General features: G+C 42.4%; 1 protein-coding gene across 1 annotated transcript in view; it reads right to left on the bottom strand.

The window, feature by feature from the left end:
- The window catches only part of dnah7 (dynein, axonemal, heavy chain 7), a 438,937-nt gene that overhangs the window by 198,307 nt on the left and 222,202 nt on the right, over positions 1-18,428 (bottom strand). The window contains exons 34-37 of the mRNA XM_080198799.1: positions 16,607-16,828; positions 14,198-14,395; positions 7,037-7,192; positions 3,533-3,701 (exon numbers count right to left, since the gene is read on the bottom strand). Of these exons, the coding sequence (XP_080054925.1) occupies positions 3,533-3,701; positions 7,037-7,192; positions 14,198-14,395; positions 16,607-16,828 (745 nt within the window). The remainder of the gene's footprint in view (positions 1-3,532; positions 3,702-7,036; positions 7,193-14,197; positions 14,396-16,606; positions 16,829-18,428) is intronic.

The raw sequence follows: 18,428 nt of genomic DNA, 5'->3' as shown, positions 1-18,428 counted from the left end.
CCTTTTGCCTGGCACCCTTCTTAAACAACGGCGTAACATTAGCCGTTTTCCAATCTTTCGGCACTTCCCCGGAATCCAGCGACGTCTGGAAAATAACCACCAAGGCATCCCCTATCACCGCCGCCATTTCTTTCAGAACCCTCGGATGCATTCCATCCGGTCCTGGGGACTTGTCCACAATCAGCCCCTCCAGTCTGTCGAGCACCGCCTCTCTAGTAACAGTAATGTCATTAAGACCCTCCAGTCCTACCACCTTTCCATCGTTAACACCCAGCAAATTATTCACATCCTCCTCCGTGAAGACAGAAGCAAAAAAGTTATTCAATACCTTAGCCATATCCTCATCCCCTACCACTAGGTCCCCTTTCTCATCCTCTAAAGGACCAACGTTCACCCTAGCCAGCCTCTTCCTTTTTATATATTTATAAAAACTCTTGCTATCCTTTTTTATATTAAGCGCTAGCCCAGCTTCATAGTTTCTCCTACCCTTCTTTATCAACTTCTTTGTCAATCTTTGTTGACATTTAAACCTCTCCCAATCCTCATCTCGCCCACTACTCTTAGCTACTCTAAATTCCTCCGCTTTTAATTTAACACTTTCCTTCACCTCCTTCGTTATCCACGGCTTATTACCTCTCCTCCTACGGTCCTTTTTGACCATCGGAATAAATTTCTGCTGAGCACCAAGAAAGATCTCCTTAAAGATCCTCCATTGCTCCTCAGCAGCCCCTCCCTCCAACGCGATCCCCCAGTCAACATTCGCCAATTCTTCTCTCATCCTATCGTACTCCCCTCTATTCAAACAAAGTACGCGTGTCCGGGAACCCACTTTCTCCTCCTCCATCTGCACCAGAAATTCCAACATGCAATGATCACTCTCTCCAAGAGGATCCTTCACCGCAAGGTCCCTAATTCTACCCGCCTCATTACATAGCACCAGATCCAAGATAGCTCGCTCCCTCGTCGGCTCCAACTCACACTGTTCAAGGAAATTATCCCGGCAGCATTCCAAGAACTCCTCCTCGAGCCCACCGCGTCCAACATGGGTCGACCAATCAATATGCAGATTGAAATCCCCCATAACTACGGCCGTCCCATTCCTGCACGCCGCACTTATTTGCGCGTTAACAGCCCGCCCCACCTCCAGATCATTATTCGGGGGCCTATAGACGACACCCACCAGCGTCTTCCTCCCTTTGCTGTTCCTAATCTCCACCCACAACGATTCCACTTTCTGCTCTTTGGCTCCAATATCATCCCTTGCTACCACCTTGATGCTATCCTTAATCAGCAGAGCTATGCCACCCCCTCTTTCCTCCTGCCTATCCTTCCTAAACACTTGATAGCCCTGTACATTCAGCTCCCAGTCCCTGCCACCTTGCAGCCGCGTCTCTGTAATGGCCACCAGATCGTATCCATTTGTGTCGATCTGCGCCACCAGCTCATCCACTTTATTCCGAATGCTTCGTGCATTCAGATACAGCGCTTTCATCCCAGCCTTCACCTGGACCCTATTTGCCGTAATGCCACCAACCATACTCACGCCCCCTACTCCCTCTATTATTGGGACATCCTCGGCCTCTTCCCTTACCTGTACCCTATCCTTAACTTTAGACCTCGTAATGTCACCTACCCTCGCACCCTCCCCCCCCCAATTAGTTTAAAGCCCTGTCTACAGTCCTCTTTACTCTATTCGCCAGCACTCTGGTCCCAGCACGGTTCAGACCAACCCCATCCCACCCGAACAGGTCCCACCTACCCCAATACTGATGCCAATGCCCCATAAATTCAAACCCATTCCTCCCACACCAATCCCTGAGCCACCCATTCACCTCCTTAATCCTGTCAACCCTACACCCGTCTGCACTCGGTTCAGGCAGTAGCCCAGAGATAACCACCTTGTCGGTTCCACCCTTTAATTCCATTCCCAGCTTTTCATACTCCCTCCCCAGATCCTCAGTTCGCATTTTGCTTACGTCGCCGGCACCCACATGTACCACAACGACCGGATTCTCACCATCCCACTCCAGGTTCCTCTGCAGCCCAGCTGCGACATCCTGTACCCGAGCACCAGGCAGACAACACACCCTTCTGTGGACTTTGTCATTGCGACAAAGGACAGTGTCAATACCCTTCACCCCACTATCCCCAATCACTACTACGTTCCTTTTCCCCTTCTCTTTGCCTATGTCCTGCTGCATCACTGTACCATGTGCAGTTTGCTCGCCAACCTCACCTGCCTCGTCCTCTTCCACAGCACTTGGAAGAAACCCACGCAGAAACAGCAAGAATGTGCAAACTCCATACAGTCACCTAAGGTCTGAATCAATCCCAGGACTCGGACATTGTGAGGCAGCAGTACTAATACTAACCACTGTGCGACTGTGCTGCCCGGCTGTGCTGCCGTGTCACATATATGTGGTTAAAATACAAAGAACAAATAACAGTACAGCAAAGGAACAGGCCCTTCCACCCATCAAGCTTGTGCTGATCACACTGTTTTACCTAGAACAACCACCTGTATCCTCTTATACCCGTCCTGTTCATGTGCCTATCCAGATAAGTCTTAAATGTCACTAACGTATCTGCCTCAACCACCTCACTTGGCAGTGCATTCCAGGCCCCCCACCACCTGTGCAAAAAACTTCCCCTGCACATCTCTACTGAACCTTTCCCTCCTTACCTTGAACTTGTGTCCCCTTGTGATTGTCATTTCTGCCCTGGGGGAAAGCTTCCAACTGTTCACCTTACCTATGACCTTCATAATTTTATAAGCTTCTATCAGGTTGCCCCTCACCACTGTCTTTCCAGGGAGAACAATCCCAGTTTATTCAATCCCTCCTCATAGCTAACACCCTCCATACAGGCAATATCCTGATAAACCTTTTCTGTTCTCCTTCCAAAGCCATCACATTCTTCTGGTAGTGTGTCAATCAGAATTCAACACAGTATTCCAAATGTGGCTGAACCAATGTTTTATATAACTGTAACATAATTTGCCAATTTTTATACTCGATGACCCAGCCGATGAAAGTAAGCATACCATATACTTTCTTCAACACTTTTTCTACCTATGCTGCCACTTTTAAGGATCTGTGGACCTGTTCTTCCAGATCTCTCTGTGTGTCTATGCTCCTGATGGTTCTGCCGTTTATTTTATAGCTCCCACCTGAATTGGATCTATCAAAATGCATCACCTCGCATTTGTCCGGATTAAATTCCATCTGCCATTTCTCCACCCAATTTTCCAGCCTATCTGTATCCTGTCATATTCTAACAATCTTCATTACTATCCACAACTCCAGCAATCTTGGTATCATCCACAAACTTGCTAATCAGACCAACTATGTTTTCTTGCAAGCCATTTACGATTGGTTGTTATTATTCTTTGAATGAAGCAACCATTAATACCATGGTTGTATCAATACATTTAAGGTTAATTTGTTGGTATCATAATTTTTTTCCAATCTTCCTAAATATAATTTGTTTCCTAAGCATAGCTCTGGAACGTCTTGCCTCCTTGATAACTCACCTGGTGGCCCCATTGCACACATAATTTGTATGTCCACAAGTTTAATTGTGCTGCAATCTTTCAGGTCATACCAGTTCCAATGGTCCAACCACTGACGTAGAAGCTCGACAGGTGGCTGAGCACCATAAACTTCTCGTTGTGGCATGTTCACATCATCCACAAATACAACCTGGGAAAAAAAATAATAGCATCGACTTAACATGAAAGTATTTCAGGTTAATTTCCAAAGAATGAAGTCTTCATTATGTCTAATCATGTTTTACATAATACAAAACATTGTTTGATTAATCATGTTAGTGATGTCAACATAATTTGAAGTTGTAGCTGATATCTAATAGCATTGATATATATGTTTTATCACTGTTAAAGAGATGATTTCCTATGGCATTGCTCACTGTAATTGTGAACACAGAATGCCATTCCTAATGTTTATCTAACCTAGATGCAATAATAACAAGTTTAATAAAACAAGAAATCATATGCCTGACATACAATAAACATACTATACATATTCCTGAAATTCAAAACTGGAGAGCTTACTAAGAATTTATGTTATTTATTCACCATTTTACAAAATTTGCTTAAATTGTTATAGTGTATAAACATCTCAATGAATTCATTTACATTGTCCTCCGTCTTCTCCAAAATGAAAGATATATCTTTCTTACCCTTTCTTTTCACAGTATTTTTATCATTTAAAGCTGTAGTTTGTTTAACTCTTTTCCAAGAGATACTGCACACTGTTAAGATTGTAAATTAATGGGATCTTGAACAATTGCTTATTCATAATGAGTATGCTTGATTGACTGCCTGACTCATGCAAGATCTGACCTCAGCATTAAAGTACCACATTTCTTCAGGCAAAGCAATACAAGCAAAAAACTCTCATCTCAACAATTTATTGGCTTGTTGGTTGTTAGTGTAGCTAGTAGAGCACTCAGAATTGTTCAGCAAATGCTGCCCATTCACAGAATCACACCTCACTGCAAACATTTAGTTGGGTTTTGCAAGCACAAGCTAGTTGAGTATGCTCTGTACTCTAACTGCTACAAACAGTTGGAGGAACATGTTGTTTAATTAAACCAGCCAATTATTGGGATGTATGACCTAGGTACCTGGCATTGCACCAGCACTAAAATCCATCTCAATTGGGTAGCAGACTGTTCAAGAAGACCATATTCAACTAACCTGTGCTTGCAAAACACAAAACAAAATATCTGCTGTTAGATGTGACTCCAGGATTGAGCAGCATTTACTGAACAATCCTGGGTGCACTAATAGCTACAGAAATAACCAATTTAAGATAATCAGTTGAAATTGTAACATGGCTCATTTACATGTGCTAGAAGTGACATTCATTCATACAGAGAGACTTGTTCTCTCTAAATAAAAGAAATGTATTCAAGCCTTGCACCTTTTTTGAACTACCTGGATGTATGAGTGCCTATGGTTTCCCTTTGCTTTCTCATGACAATGCCTCACACAGTCATAGTCAATTTGCCTATTGATAAGCACTCATTTTCTCCTGCAGTATAAATTACTATTACTGTCTGAAATTTGGCATTCTTGCATTCGTCCCAAAGAGTGTAAGACAAAAAGTTTTGGCAGCATGTATAAAGAATCCTGACCCGTGAATTCTTGTTATGATGTGGAGGTTGACCCTCATTTGAGAAGTAATATTGAATTCCCCAAAGAGGAATACCTTACCTGTGTGCGGAAAGGTGTGAACTGTTCTTTGGTAGTGTTTAGTGGTTAACTAACAAAAATATCTGACATTCACTTTAAAATCAACATTTAACTTTTTATTTAACAGGGAACTTTAACTAAACAAGTAACATGCTAAATAAAATAAGATTCAATGGAATGCTGTTTAAATAAATATAATGTTCATTCATTAACCCAAAAAATATAATAACAGAATTCAGTCACTCTCAAAAAACTACAACCAGGCTTTGTGGCTTTTGGAAACGTTTGGAGGTCTTCTGTTGATTCCTCTGTCTATAAATTCTTCCTGATTTGGTACCTTTCGCTAGTTAGATGGCGTACTCTCTTAAGACGTACCTAAAGTTGGAAGAGTTAAGAACTGCTCTCTTCCGCTCAAGGCTTGAGAAATGGCAGTTGCAAACAAACCGCTGTGTTTCCCTCTTGCAATCCTTTTTATACCTGTGATGACCTATCAATTTTCCTACAATAGGATTGGTCTTGTGTTGTCAACACCATTAAAATGAAATATTATAGGTTCTTGATATCTGAATATTTACTTTAAATTGATAGGCTGAATTCAAAAATATTCAAATACCTGAAGCCAAGACAACTCTGCTGCCTGGCCTTTAATACAAATGTTTCAGTCTGGGACTCCATATGCACCTGCATTTTAAACCTCCAAGCACTGAAACAAAACAGTAGCTTTTAAAGGGACCAAGCAATATTTTTTCCCTGTAGCAGTTTTACACCATCTACATCTTTACCAACATCAAATTCCAACTTCACAAACTCAACTTCAACTTATACATATTCCTGAAATTCAAAACTGGGAATATTGGAGCACAGATGCAGTCCAGATTGGATGGGTTGTCAGGTCCTAAGGATTGTCATAGTGCATCCACTAAAGGGTAGCACAGTGGTACAGTGGTTAATACTGTTGCCTCATAGCACCAGGGAGTTTGATTCCAGCCTTGGGTGACTATCTATGTGGAGTTTGCACATTCTGCCCCTGTCTGCACTGGTTTCCTCCAGATGCTCCGGCTTCCTCCCACACTCCAAAGATGTGGAGGTTATGTGGGTTGGCCATGCTAACTTGCCCTTGGTGTCCCAAGATATCTAGTTTAGGGGGATTAATGGGATAAATGTGTGGAGTTGGGGCAATAGGGCAAGGGGGGGGCCTGGGTAAGATGCTCTGTTGGAGAGTCAGTGCAGACTCTATGGGCTGAATGGTTTCCTCCTGCACTGCAGGAATTCTATGTTTCTATATCCAGGGCTATGTATTCTTTTTATCCTTTTCCTATGGAAGTACTGTATTAATTCACAAGGCACAGCATACTGCGAAGTAAAGATGGTCATCAGGACAAGGACATCCCTGGTCTGGTCTTCAGCCTAGTTTCTATGTAACATAGTCCAACAATACACCCTGGGTATTATCATTCCACGGCAGAGGCATCAAAATTACAACTACCATAATGCATCACTCAGGCCATCTTTTAGCAGCAGCTGCTATAGCTCACAACCTCATTTCAAGAATCACGGTCAAGTGAGGGAGGTGCACTCAAATCCAAACAGAGCAACAAGCCACCAAGGAGCATGTTGCAGGTGTTTCTAACAGCTAACATTAAACTTTGTGGTTAAGATTCCTGTGCTTTCTCTTGCCTAATTATATTCTGTTTTTGGTCACACGCCTGTGAAATGGCCACACCAACTTTAAATGGCCCTCAGCGATTCTTCATGTTCAGTGCTTTTCCAATGTTAGTAGATTTTTTTTTGATTATTGTAAATATATTAATTTTATACCATTTTTTTGCCCAAAGGTGGGCCAAAAACTCCCTTTCTTCTTTTGTCCAGCTTAGACATGATGATATTCTGAGTCTGAGCAGCAGTAGTTTGGGCTGAGAAGTTAATCAGCAGTGGTTTGTAAATGTCTTTGTTCAGATGATTCAACAGGAAATCCTGAAAGAAAATATTACTAAGTTAATAACTGTACTGCACAAGGGTTTCAATTCCCAATATGCAGCTAAAAGAGTTCATAGCTAAAATTAATGACCCTTTGTATCACAATGTAATTATTTTTCATTACATCACCATAAACAAACTTCTACAATTCACCAAATTCAATATTTTTATCATTATCCTAAAGCAACATACAAATACTTTATGTAACTTCCATTAAGCATCATGTTCTTTTCATGCCAAAGACAATGTTAACACTGTTCAATGTGATTGGTTAATATCATAAAATTGATCATAATTCATAGAAGATGTGTAAAATTTGTTTGCCATCTTCATGAGTTTGACTCCTAAGGAAATAACAGAGATCCTTCATTTGACAGTGTGTCTGTTTCATTGGGCAGAAAATACTATTGGTGAGGAAACGGTGAGAAAATAGTATATTCCATTGCGGGCCTTTATATAAATAATTCTGGTAATAGAGTCTGCATTGGTTATCAGCACAGCCTCCAAAACATGGCCGTTTTCTTTGTTGGAAAATATCATATGCAATTGATTTGATGTGATCAGCTAAATACCAGATCACCTCAGGTGAGGTACAGTTTCCAAATCAAAACCTCATAAAATCGGGACAGACGTTTGGGTTCAAATGCAGAGGGCAGTAAGAAATCCAAACACCGGTATGTGGAGCAAGTTTCACAATTTGAATTTGACAGTGCTTAGAATTTCTATTTTGTGGACAAAAGAATGGCCCAATCACAAACTCTCAAAGGGAGAAATTAATACATTTTCAAATCAGAAAAAGGAGAAATTAATTTATTTTTAAATCATAAATCTATCACTGCTTTGGCATTATGCATATGTTGGCAACAGTTTCAAGATTCTTGATTCTTTACAATAACATTAACATTAAGGTCTATTTTGATGGTATTCTTTTGTCTACAAATACAGTGAGTGCAAGTGTGCCACTTGGGAGGAGAGAGAGGCATGTGTATGTGTGATTGGCATGTGTGAACTGCAAACTTTAAAATGACCATTTTTAGCTAGTCACAAGATAAGATTGGATCATAAGATAATTTATTCATCCTGATAGATCCTAAGGTCCCGTCAATTCAGCAATCCAAAATTTAGATCTGCCCATTTATGGATGGTGCAAGCAAACAAAATTAATGCCCAAGGATAGTCTCTTTTGCCATATTTTTCCTGTTTCCCTCCCCCATTGGATACTCAAACCTCAGCTTAGATGTACAGGGTTGTGATGAATTCTTGTCCCCAAGCCTGAGTTGGCACCATCAGAAAATGGCCATGTACAGACCCTTAACAGCATCATTTCCAACAGTAAAAGATGTGTCAGTTCAATAGCTGTTTCTCCCTCCAGCTGTGATGTGTATCTGAGATAGGGACAAAATATGTACTTCCAGTTATTCCACAAGTCTGTGGTGGAGGCCACTTCCTGCATTTAAATTGCTCCAAGCCCAGAAATTCAGCTGAGGTCATTGTGAGGAATAGGTGGGGCACTTGTGTAACAAGTTGAAATCCTGCCATGCTGGAATACAGCCCTTTCAGGAAATGCAAACCAAATATTCTTTCACAATTGCAACATGACGCTTCAAGGCATATCAAGTTAAAGTTTGCAATCAGCGAAGTGCATGTGCAATCCATTAACATGCTCATACTGCACTCCTGTGGCACTATTTCTTTGCAGCTATCTTTATTTTAAATAAGTAAATACATAATATTGAAATTGGGGCACATTGAATGAAGTGCATGGACATTAAGCATTTATGACTTAGCTTACATAAAAATAAAATGGTGTAAAGAGAAGCAGCTAGAGCACTTTCTGTTCCTTCAAGCTTGCTTTGCCAATCAAGAAGATCATAGTTGATCCTCTACCTTAGCACCACCTTTCCCATATATATAAAAGCAAAATACTGCAGACGCTGGAATCTGAAACAAAAACAAGAAATGCTGGAAAATCTCAGCAGGTTTGACAGCATCTGTGGAGAGAGAAAATAAAACTAATGATTTGAGTTTGGATAGAATCATAGAAAAACTACATCAAAAACAGGCCCTTCGGCCCACAAGTTGCGTCGATCTTATCTCTACTTACTAGGCTTACCTATAACCCTCAATCCTATTAAGTCCCATGTACTCGTCCAGAAGTCTCTTAAAAAACCCTAACGAATTTGCCTCCACCACCACCGACGGCAGCCGATTCTACTCACCTACCACCCTCTGAGTAAAAAACTTACCTCTGACATCTCCTTGTACCTACTCCCCAGCACCTTAAATCTGTGTCCTCTTGTGGCAGCCATTTTAGCCCTGGGGAAAAGCCTCTGAGAGTCCACCTGATCAATACCTCTCACCATCTTATACACCTCTATCAGGTCCCCCTCATCCTTCGTCTCTCTAAGGAGAAAAGATCGAGCTCTCTCAACCTATCTTCATAAGGCATGCCACCCAATCCAGGTAACATCCTCATAAATCTCCTTTCAATGGCTTCCACATCCTTCCTGTAATAAGGTGACCAGAACTGAGCACAGTACTCCAAGTGAGGGCTAACCAGGGTCTTATACAGCTGTAGCATTATTTCCTGACTCCTAATGACCCTTCATCAGAGCTAAGAGAATCAGCAGAAATTTATACTCTGAGGGTGGGTGGGGGTGGGGAGTGGACACAAAGGAAATGTACATGAGGGTACAGAAGGCTGAGAAGGTGCTAAAGTGCCCAGTAAGTGGTCAGAATGTGCACATAGCAGAACAGAGATACAGATAGGTCAGGAATTCCTGGGGATTAGGGCAGTTACCCTGAAGGGGGAGTGGAGGGAGGGAGGGGGCAAAAAGGAGGGCTGAAATGGAGTAGTGAAAAGATGGAAGTGAGAAAGAAGGATGATAAAATGGATGAATGAGATGAAGCAAAATGAAATAAAAGGAAATGAGGTGAAGGTGGAGGCAAGAGTTCATGCTCTAAAGCAGTTGCTCTAAAGCAAATAGTAATAATTACTATATTACTATTTAAAGGGCGAAAAGCTGCAGCATGCTACGGTGCAGAGGGACCTGGGGGTCCTTGTGCAAGAGTCGCAAAAACCCAGTCGGCGGGAGCAGCAGGTGATCAAGAAGGCGAATGGAATGCTGGCCTTTATAGCGAGGGGGATAGAATATAAAAGCAGGGAGGTCTTGCTGCAACTGTACAGGGCACTGGTGAGGCCGCAGCGGGAATACTGTGTGCAGTTTTGGTCACCGCACTTGCACAAGGATATTTTGGCCTTGGAGAGAGTGCAGAGGAGGTTCACTTGGCTGATACTGGAGATGAGGGGGTTGGACTATGAAGAGAGACTAAATAGACTGGGTCTGTACTCGTTGGAGTTTAGAAGGATGAGGGGGGATCTTATAGAGACGTATAAGATAATGAAAGGGATGGATAGAGAGATTCTTCCCGCTCAGAAAGGACAGTAGGACTAGGGGGCACAGCCTCAAGATAAAGGGGGGGCGGTTTAGAACGGAGTTGAGGAGGAACTTCTTCACTCAAAGGGTGGTGAATCTCTGGAATTCTCTGCCCATTGAAGTGGTGGAGACTACCTCGCTAAATATATTTAAGTCACGGGTAGATAGGTTTTTGACAGGCAAGGGAATTAAGGGTTATGGGGAGAACATAAGAACATAAGAAATAGGAGCAGGAGTAGGCCATCTAGCCCTTCGCGCCTGCCCCGCCATTCAATAAGATCATGGTTGATCTGTCGTGGCTCAGTTCCACATTCCCGCCCTCTCCCCATAACCCTTAATCCCCTCTCTTATCAAAAACCCATCAACCTGCGTCTTAAAAATATTTAGCCAGGCAGCCTCCACCACTTCAACGGGCAGAGAATTCCAGAGATTCACCACCCTTTGAGTGAAGAAGTTCCTCCTCAGCTCCGTTCTAAACCGCCCCCCCTTTGTCTTGAGGCTGTGCCCCCTAGTCCTACTGTCCTTTCTGAGCGGGAAGAGTCTCTCCACCTCTATCCTATCCATCCCATTCATCATCTTATACGTCTCAATGAGATCTCCCCTCATTCTTCTAAATTCTAACGAGTACAAGCCTAGTTTATTCAGCCTCTCCTCATAGCTCAACCCCCTCAACTCTGGTATCAGCCTAGTAAAGCTCCTCTGCACTCCCTCCAAGGCCAAAATATCCTTGCGTAAGTGCGGCGACCAAAACTGCACACAGTACTCCAGCTGCGGCCTCACCAATGCCCTATACAGCTGCAACAAGACCTCCCTACTTTTATATTCAATCCCCCTCGCTATGAAGGCCAGCATCCCATTTGCCTTCCTGACCACCTGCTGTACCTGCAAGCTGGGTTTTTGCGACTCATGCACAAGGACCCCGAGGTCCCTCTGCACCGTCGCCTGCTGCAGTTTTTCGCCACATAAGTAATAGTTTTCGCCACATAAGTAATAGAAAGCGGGAAAGTGGAACTGATCCACTTCAGATCAGCCATGATCTTATTGAATTGCGGGGCAGGCTCAAAGGGCTAGATGGCCTACTCCTGCTCCTATTTCTTATGTTCTTATGTTGAACTCAATGTTCAGTCCAGAAGGTTGTAAAGTGCCCAATCGGAAGATGAGGTGCTGTTCCTCCAGTTTGCGTTGGGATTCGCTAGAACATTGCAAAAGATCAAGAATGGACATGTGAACAGGAGAGCAGGGTGGTACACTGAAGTGGCAAGCAACAGGAAGGTCTGAGTCCTGCCTGCAGATGGACCAAAGGTGTCCAGCAAAGTATTCACTCAGTCTACGTTTGTAGAGTGGATCACATTGGGAGCAACAAATGCAATAGACCAGATTGAAGGAGGTGCATGTGAAGCACTGCTTCACCTGAAAGGGGTGTTCAGGACCTGGGATGGTGAGCAGGGAGGAGATAAAGTGTAGGAGCTGCGCCTTCTACGATTGCATGGGAAGATGCTGTGGGCAGGTGGTGACGTGTTGGGTGTGATGGAAGACTGGACCGGGATATCTTGGAGAGAACAGTCTCTGCGGAATGCTAACAGGGGGAGTGAGAGGAAGATCTGTTGAGTAGTGGCATCATGTTGGAGTTGACAGAAATGGAACAGCAGACTCCTTTGAATGCGGAGACTGGTGGGTGAGAAGTGAGGACAAGGGGAACCCCTATCCTGGTTCTGGTAGGGAGGGGAGAGGGTGCAAGCTGTAGCCTGAGAGATGAATTGGACGTGGTTGACAGCCCTGTCAACCACAGTGGATGGAAAACCAAGATTGATGAAGAAGGAAGACATATTGGCAGCACTATTTTGGAAAGTGGCGTCATCAGAACAGATGCGGCGGAGGTGAAGGAATGGAGTGAATGGGATGGAGTCTTTAGGGATGTGGGGTGTGAAGAGCTGTTGTCAAGGTAGTTGTGGAAGTCGGTGGGCTTGTTATGGATACTACTGGACAGTTTATCACCAGAAATGGAGACAGAGAGGTCAAGGAAGGAAAAAGAAGTGTCAGAGAGCAGTGGAATTTGGAACCAAAATCAAAAATCATTTTCTAGGTCCAGATAAGAGCATGTAGTGGCACCAAAATAGTTGTCGATGTACCAATAAAGGAGTTGTGTGAGGGGGCCGGAGTAGGACTGGAACAGGGAATGCTCCACGTAACCCATAAAGAGACAGGCATAACCGGCACCCCTGCAGGTGTCCATTGCCAGACATTTATTTGGAGGAAGTGAAACGAGTTAAAGGAGAAATTGTTGAGTGAGAGAACAAGTTCAGCCAGACAGAGAATGGTGGTGGATGGGGATTGTTCAGACCTCTGTTTGAGAAACAAGCGAAGAGCTTTGAGGCCATCCTGGTGGAGAATGGAGGTGTAGAGGGATTGGACATCCATGATGAGGAAGAGGCAGTTTGGGTCAGGAAGTGAAAATTGTTGATATGGCTAACGGCATTGGAGAAATCGCGGATGTAGGTGGACAAAAGGAGAGAGGATGGTGTCAAGATAGGAGGAAATGAGTTCGGTAGGCAGGAACAGGTTGATATGATGGGCCTACCAGGGCAATCCTGTTGGTGGATTTTGAGAAGGAGGTAGAAGTGGGCTGTCCAGGGTTGGGAGACTATGAGGTTGGAGGCTGTGGACAGAAGATCTCCAGAGGAGGATGTCATTGACAGTGCTGGAATAGGTGGCTTGATGTTTGGTGATCAGGTCATAATCTAGGGGGAGGTAGGAGGAAGCATCTGAGAGTTGGCCCTCAGCCTCTGTGGTCCTTACATCAGACAACAACTGCATCGGCCTTATTGGTGGGTTTGATGACAAGGTCAGGGTTACTCCTCAGAGAGCAAGTTCAGCAAATCTGGAAAGAGTCGAGTTAACGTGGCTGAGAGGAATGGAGAAATTGAAATGGCCGATATCACCTTTCCTATAGTGTTTCCATATCTCTTTAGTACCCAAAAAACAATTAACCTTCATCATCAAGAATTGAACATAAACAAAAACAGGGCATCCAGAGCTCTGTGAGAATTCAACACCTATCATCATTTGGTAGTCCAGAGCCTGATTATTGCTGAGAAAATAGATATGTTATCAAAGCTTTTTGTTTTGCACTCATCAGACAGCTAACAAGAAATTAATCATAGTAAAGGGGGAAGGACAATTTAAACTGCATGAGAAGAGTGCTGATTGGTTGGCATAGGGACTCTGATTGATGAAGTTGTTGCCATGGAGAATGCAGCATGGGACAGTTAATTGCCCAGCTTTGATCAAATTCAAACCAGGCAAGTCAACTTTGATTGGTCAAAGCATTGCCCTGGGAAATGAACCAGGGAATGACTGTTCCCCAAGCTTTCATATTGTTAAAAATGTGCAATGTGTGGACATGTTTCTTCTGTCTGCAAAGCACAGGACCTTGTGTGTGTATATGGCTTCTGATACGCAAAAGTGATCCACAAGATGAGACATCAACATGATATTTTATCAAATTATGTAATTGATTAACGCTATTTCACGACGCTAACTGTTTCACCAATAACAGAACACGTACAATAATGTAGACACTTTTCCCTGTTCCAGTTGGACCCACAAATATAGAAGGTTTTTGATTTGTTGTCATAAGTTGCATCAGATTCATATAACGAATTGTATCTTTAGTTGGTACAATAATTTCATTAAACTCCACATCTTTTGGAATGGGGGGTACAGACTTCAATGTTTCCGTCCAGAGTTCCCAACTCCCTGATCCCTAAGAATGAAAGATAAAAATAGCTAACTTTAGGTGCAGAAAATTTGTACTGATTAATAAAAAGATACAGAGGCAAATGTAAAGCAATGTTTTCTCTCACATTTTCAAGTAACTTGGTTTTATGGTTATTAAAATTAGGGTCAAAATCCAGGTATCCTGTTTTGCTGGTGTAGGTGCAAAAGAGCAATTCTCTCACCTGCTCTTGCATACAAACTTGTGGGGGGACAGACACATTTAGCAGCTCAAAGTCTGGTGATCTATCCATATAAGAATGCAGCAGAGGTACCAGTCATAACAGTGGTTAGGAAAATTGGATTATGTTAAGGACGCAACTCATTTACAGGAAGAACAGAAGAGGAAGGTTGGCTAAGTTATAAACACACACCTAAGAATGCACATTGTTATTGTAAATACTGTTAAATTAATTAATACAGGTTGGTCTTTTAATAAAAAGGACTTTCACAAAACCCTTCTGCCTTCATGTTCCAAAAAGTAGTTTTAATAATAGCAGATCATTAGTTCTATAAAGTCCACATTGATGTTTATTCTCCACATGGCCACTAGTCCCAATTCTGAGGCATACTGGGCACTCTTCCAGACTGAAAATGCTGGCCTTCAGCCCATTCATAAATTTTAATGATACATACAGCAAGCCATGAGGTGATCAGGGTAGCCATTATCTTGCAGAACAGCTTTGAGGTGCCCTATTTTGGCACCATACTTGCATGGTGAGCAAATGGCTCAGGCCTATTTATGAGGTTGCCATTAAGACCAATCTTAAAATGTGTGGAACTGTAACAACTCCAACACCTATACAGACCAATGGAAGCAGGCTTGTGGTAGACATAGCAGTTGCTCTCAATTAACTAATTGTATTCTTGATGGACAGCACTCCTTGCGAGAGGTATGTAAATAGAAACCTATATTTGAGATTTAGAAAATGACTACGGGAAGCAATAGACATATTACTTTCAATACAGTATGCTGGGAAGTATAGTTAATAAACGTGAACTTTTCCAAAACCTTGCACCAGCTTTGGGAGCCTTGATTGGAGAGGGCAGGTTTTTTTTGGATAACCCTGACTGATTTGTTTGTAGTTCTCCTTTTAACAGATAATTAATAGAAATTGACAACTGAAGCAGAGATCTTGTCAATATTTTAAAAAGATATGTGGTTTTGGGGCATAACCTGCTCCCAGATCCTTCGAAACTCTTCCCCAACCCCATATCTTTTTTAACCCCATATCTTTTTGCATACGTCTCGCAAGGAGTGCTGTCCATCAAGAATACATATTAGTTAATTGCAAGCAACTGCTATGTCTACCACAAGCCCACCTCCATTGGTCAATATAGGTGTTGAAGTTGTTACAGTTCCACACATTTTAAGATTGGTCTTAATGGCAACCTCATAAATAGGCCTGAGCCATTTGCTCACCATGCAAGAATGGTGCCAAAATAAGGCACCTCAAAGCTGTCCTGCAAGATCATGGCTACCCTGATCACCTCATGGCTTGCTGTATATAGAACATAGAACATTACAGCGCAGAACAGGCCCTTCGGCCCACAATGTTGCGCCGACCAGTTAAAAAACAATGACCCACTAACCTAAACCAATCCCTTTTCATCCATAAACCTATCCACGGATCTCTTAAACGCCCCCAAACTAGGTGCATTTACAACTGCAATATATTAATAAGACTTATGAATGTATATATTAATAAGACTTATGAATGAGCTGAAGGCCAGTCTGGAAAAGTGCCCAGTATGCCTCAGATTACAGTAGAAGGATAAGGTGCCTCAATGATTCGAACAATAGGCTAAGCTAACCATTTCATACTGCTACTTGTGCAGAAGCAACGCAAGTGGTATTCTCCAATAACAGGATGCCGCAGTCAAGCCAAAAATATGTCCTGCCTACTACACAAATGAATAATATGGTGTATTGATTTTGGTGTCAGTATAATGCCAGGTGTGAAGGCCATACATCCCAACAACTGGTGGATTGTGTGAAACAGCACATCTCTCTCGCAAAATAGGCAAAAAGTATGTACACAGAAACCTCAGGCTATCCCATTGCTTGACTGCACAGGTATTGTGGCACAAAGACAAGAAAGACAGAAAAAATGAGAAGTTCACATATCTTCTATGTAGACTTAGAATTGGTTTTAGGCAAAATGCTTATTCTATTTTTAATTAGCAATTTGATACATACGTCTTTAATAAACACATAGTCATAAATAAGGCCCTCCTCAGGAATTGGAACAGTGGGGCGTTTCGCTGGAGGATCAACTTGGAGAAATAAATTGAACAGTGTTCTTGTCTCCTCAGTAAGTGGCCCATTAATTATCTCTCGCACAAGCTTATCAAACTTCAGTCGATCTTCTTCTATAGAGGTAGCACCAATAGACCAGATTAAGGAAAATATAAAAATTCCCTGTGAAGAAAAAGCAAGAATCCATTTAATAAAGAATACTTAAAAGATTTAATTTTGTGGCACAATGGTTAGCACTGTTACCTCACAGTGCCAGGGACTCGGGTTCAACTCCGGTTTCGAATCGCTGCCTGTGTGGAGTTTGCACATTTTCCCTGAGTCTGTGTGGGTTTTCTCCGGGTGCTCCGGTTTCCTCCCACGGTCTAAATATGTGTGTGTTAGGTTGATTGGCCATGCTAAATTGACCATAGCGTCAGGGGGATTAACAGGGTAAATGTTTGGGGTTATGGGAATAGGGCCTGGGTGGGGTGCGGTTATACAGACTCGATGGGCCAAATTAGCTCCTTCTGTACTGTAGGGATTCTATGATTAGTTAAATTTATTTGTGTATGGCTTCTTTAAAAGAATGCCCATAAAGTTGGTGATATGTGAGTTAATAAGGGTACAATGAGGGTAACAAGTGGTGAATAATAGGACTAACTCCTTAAGCACCAGGATTTAAGGGTTTATATATAAACATAGGACGAGAGGAGGATGTATATGAAGTGATCAAATCAGGTAGAGGTAATGAAAGGTTGAATTAAGAGAGAAAGAGAAATGAAAGAAAAAGCTTACAATTAAAATTTGACATTTTAAAATTACAAACTGAAGGAATAAGACTCCACATTTCTAATTGTTCACTCTCTGGGCAAGATAGTTCACATAGCAGTCATTAATAGTCATCACATCATTTGAATCATCGATAGTCACAGATGAGGTGCCAGAAGACTGGAGGGTGGCAAATGTTGTGCCTTTGTTTAATAAGTGCTGCAGGGAAAAGCCTGGGAACTACAGGTCGGTGAGCCTCACATCTGTAGTGAAGCTTTTAGAAGGTATGAGAGACAGGACCTACAGGCATTTAGAGGTGCATGGACTGATTTGGGACATCATGGCTTTGAGTGGAAAATCATGTCTCACAAATTTGATCGAGTTTTTTGAAAGGGTAACCAAGAAGATAGATGAGGGCAGTGCAATTGATGTTGTCTACATGGTTAGCAAGGTCTTTGACAAGGTAAATGGCAGGTTGTTGCAATAAGGTTAAATCTCAGAATCCAGGGTGAGATACCAAATGAATGCAAAATTTGCTTGATGACAGGGTTGATTTTCAAATTGTGACCAGCAGGGTGCCTCAGGGATCGGTGCTGGGTCCACTGTTGTTTGTCATTTATATTAATGATTTGGATGAGAATTTAGGGGGCATAATTAGTAAGTTTGCAGATGACACCAAGGTTGATAGCTTAGTGGACAGTGAAGAAAGTTATCTAGGATTGGAACGGGATCTTGATCAATTGGGTTAGTGGACTGACGAATGGCAGATGGAGTGTAATTTAGATATATACGAGGTGATGCATTTTGGTAGATCGAACCAAGACAGAATTTACTCAGTTAATGGTAGGGCATTGAAGAGAGTTATAGAACAAAGAGATCCGGGGTACAGGTTCATAGCTCCTTGACTCAGACGTGGACAGATTGGTGAAGAAGCATTTGGCATGCTTGGTTTCATTGGTCAGAACACTGAATACAGGAGTTGGGACATCTTGTTGAAGTTGTACAAGACATTGGT

Source organism: Carcharhinus amblyrhynchos, chromosome 11 (assembly GCF_965287045.1).
Source record: "Carcharhinus amblyrhynchos chromosome 11, sCarAmb.v2.hapA, whole genome shotgun sequence".
Taxonomy (NCBI): domain Eukaryota; kingdom Metazoa; phylum Chordata; class Chondrichthyes; order Carcharhiniformes; family Carcharhinidae; genus Carcharhinus; species Carcharhinus amblyrhynchos.
Note: the sequence above shows the minus strand (reverse complement) of the source record. Positions and strands in the feature narration are given on the sequence as shown.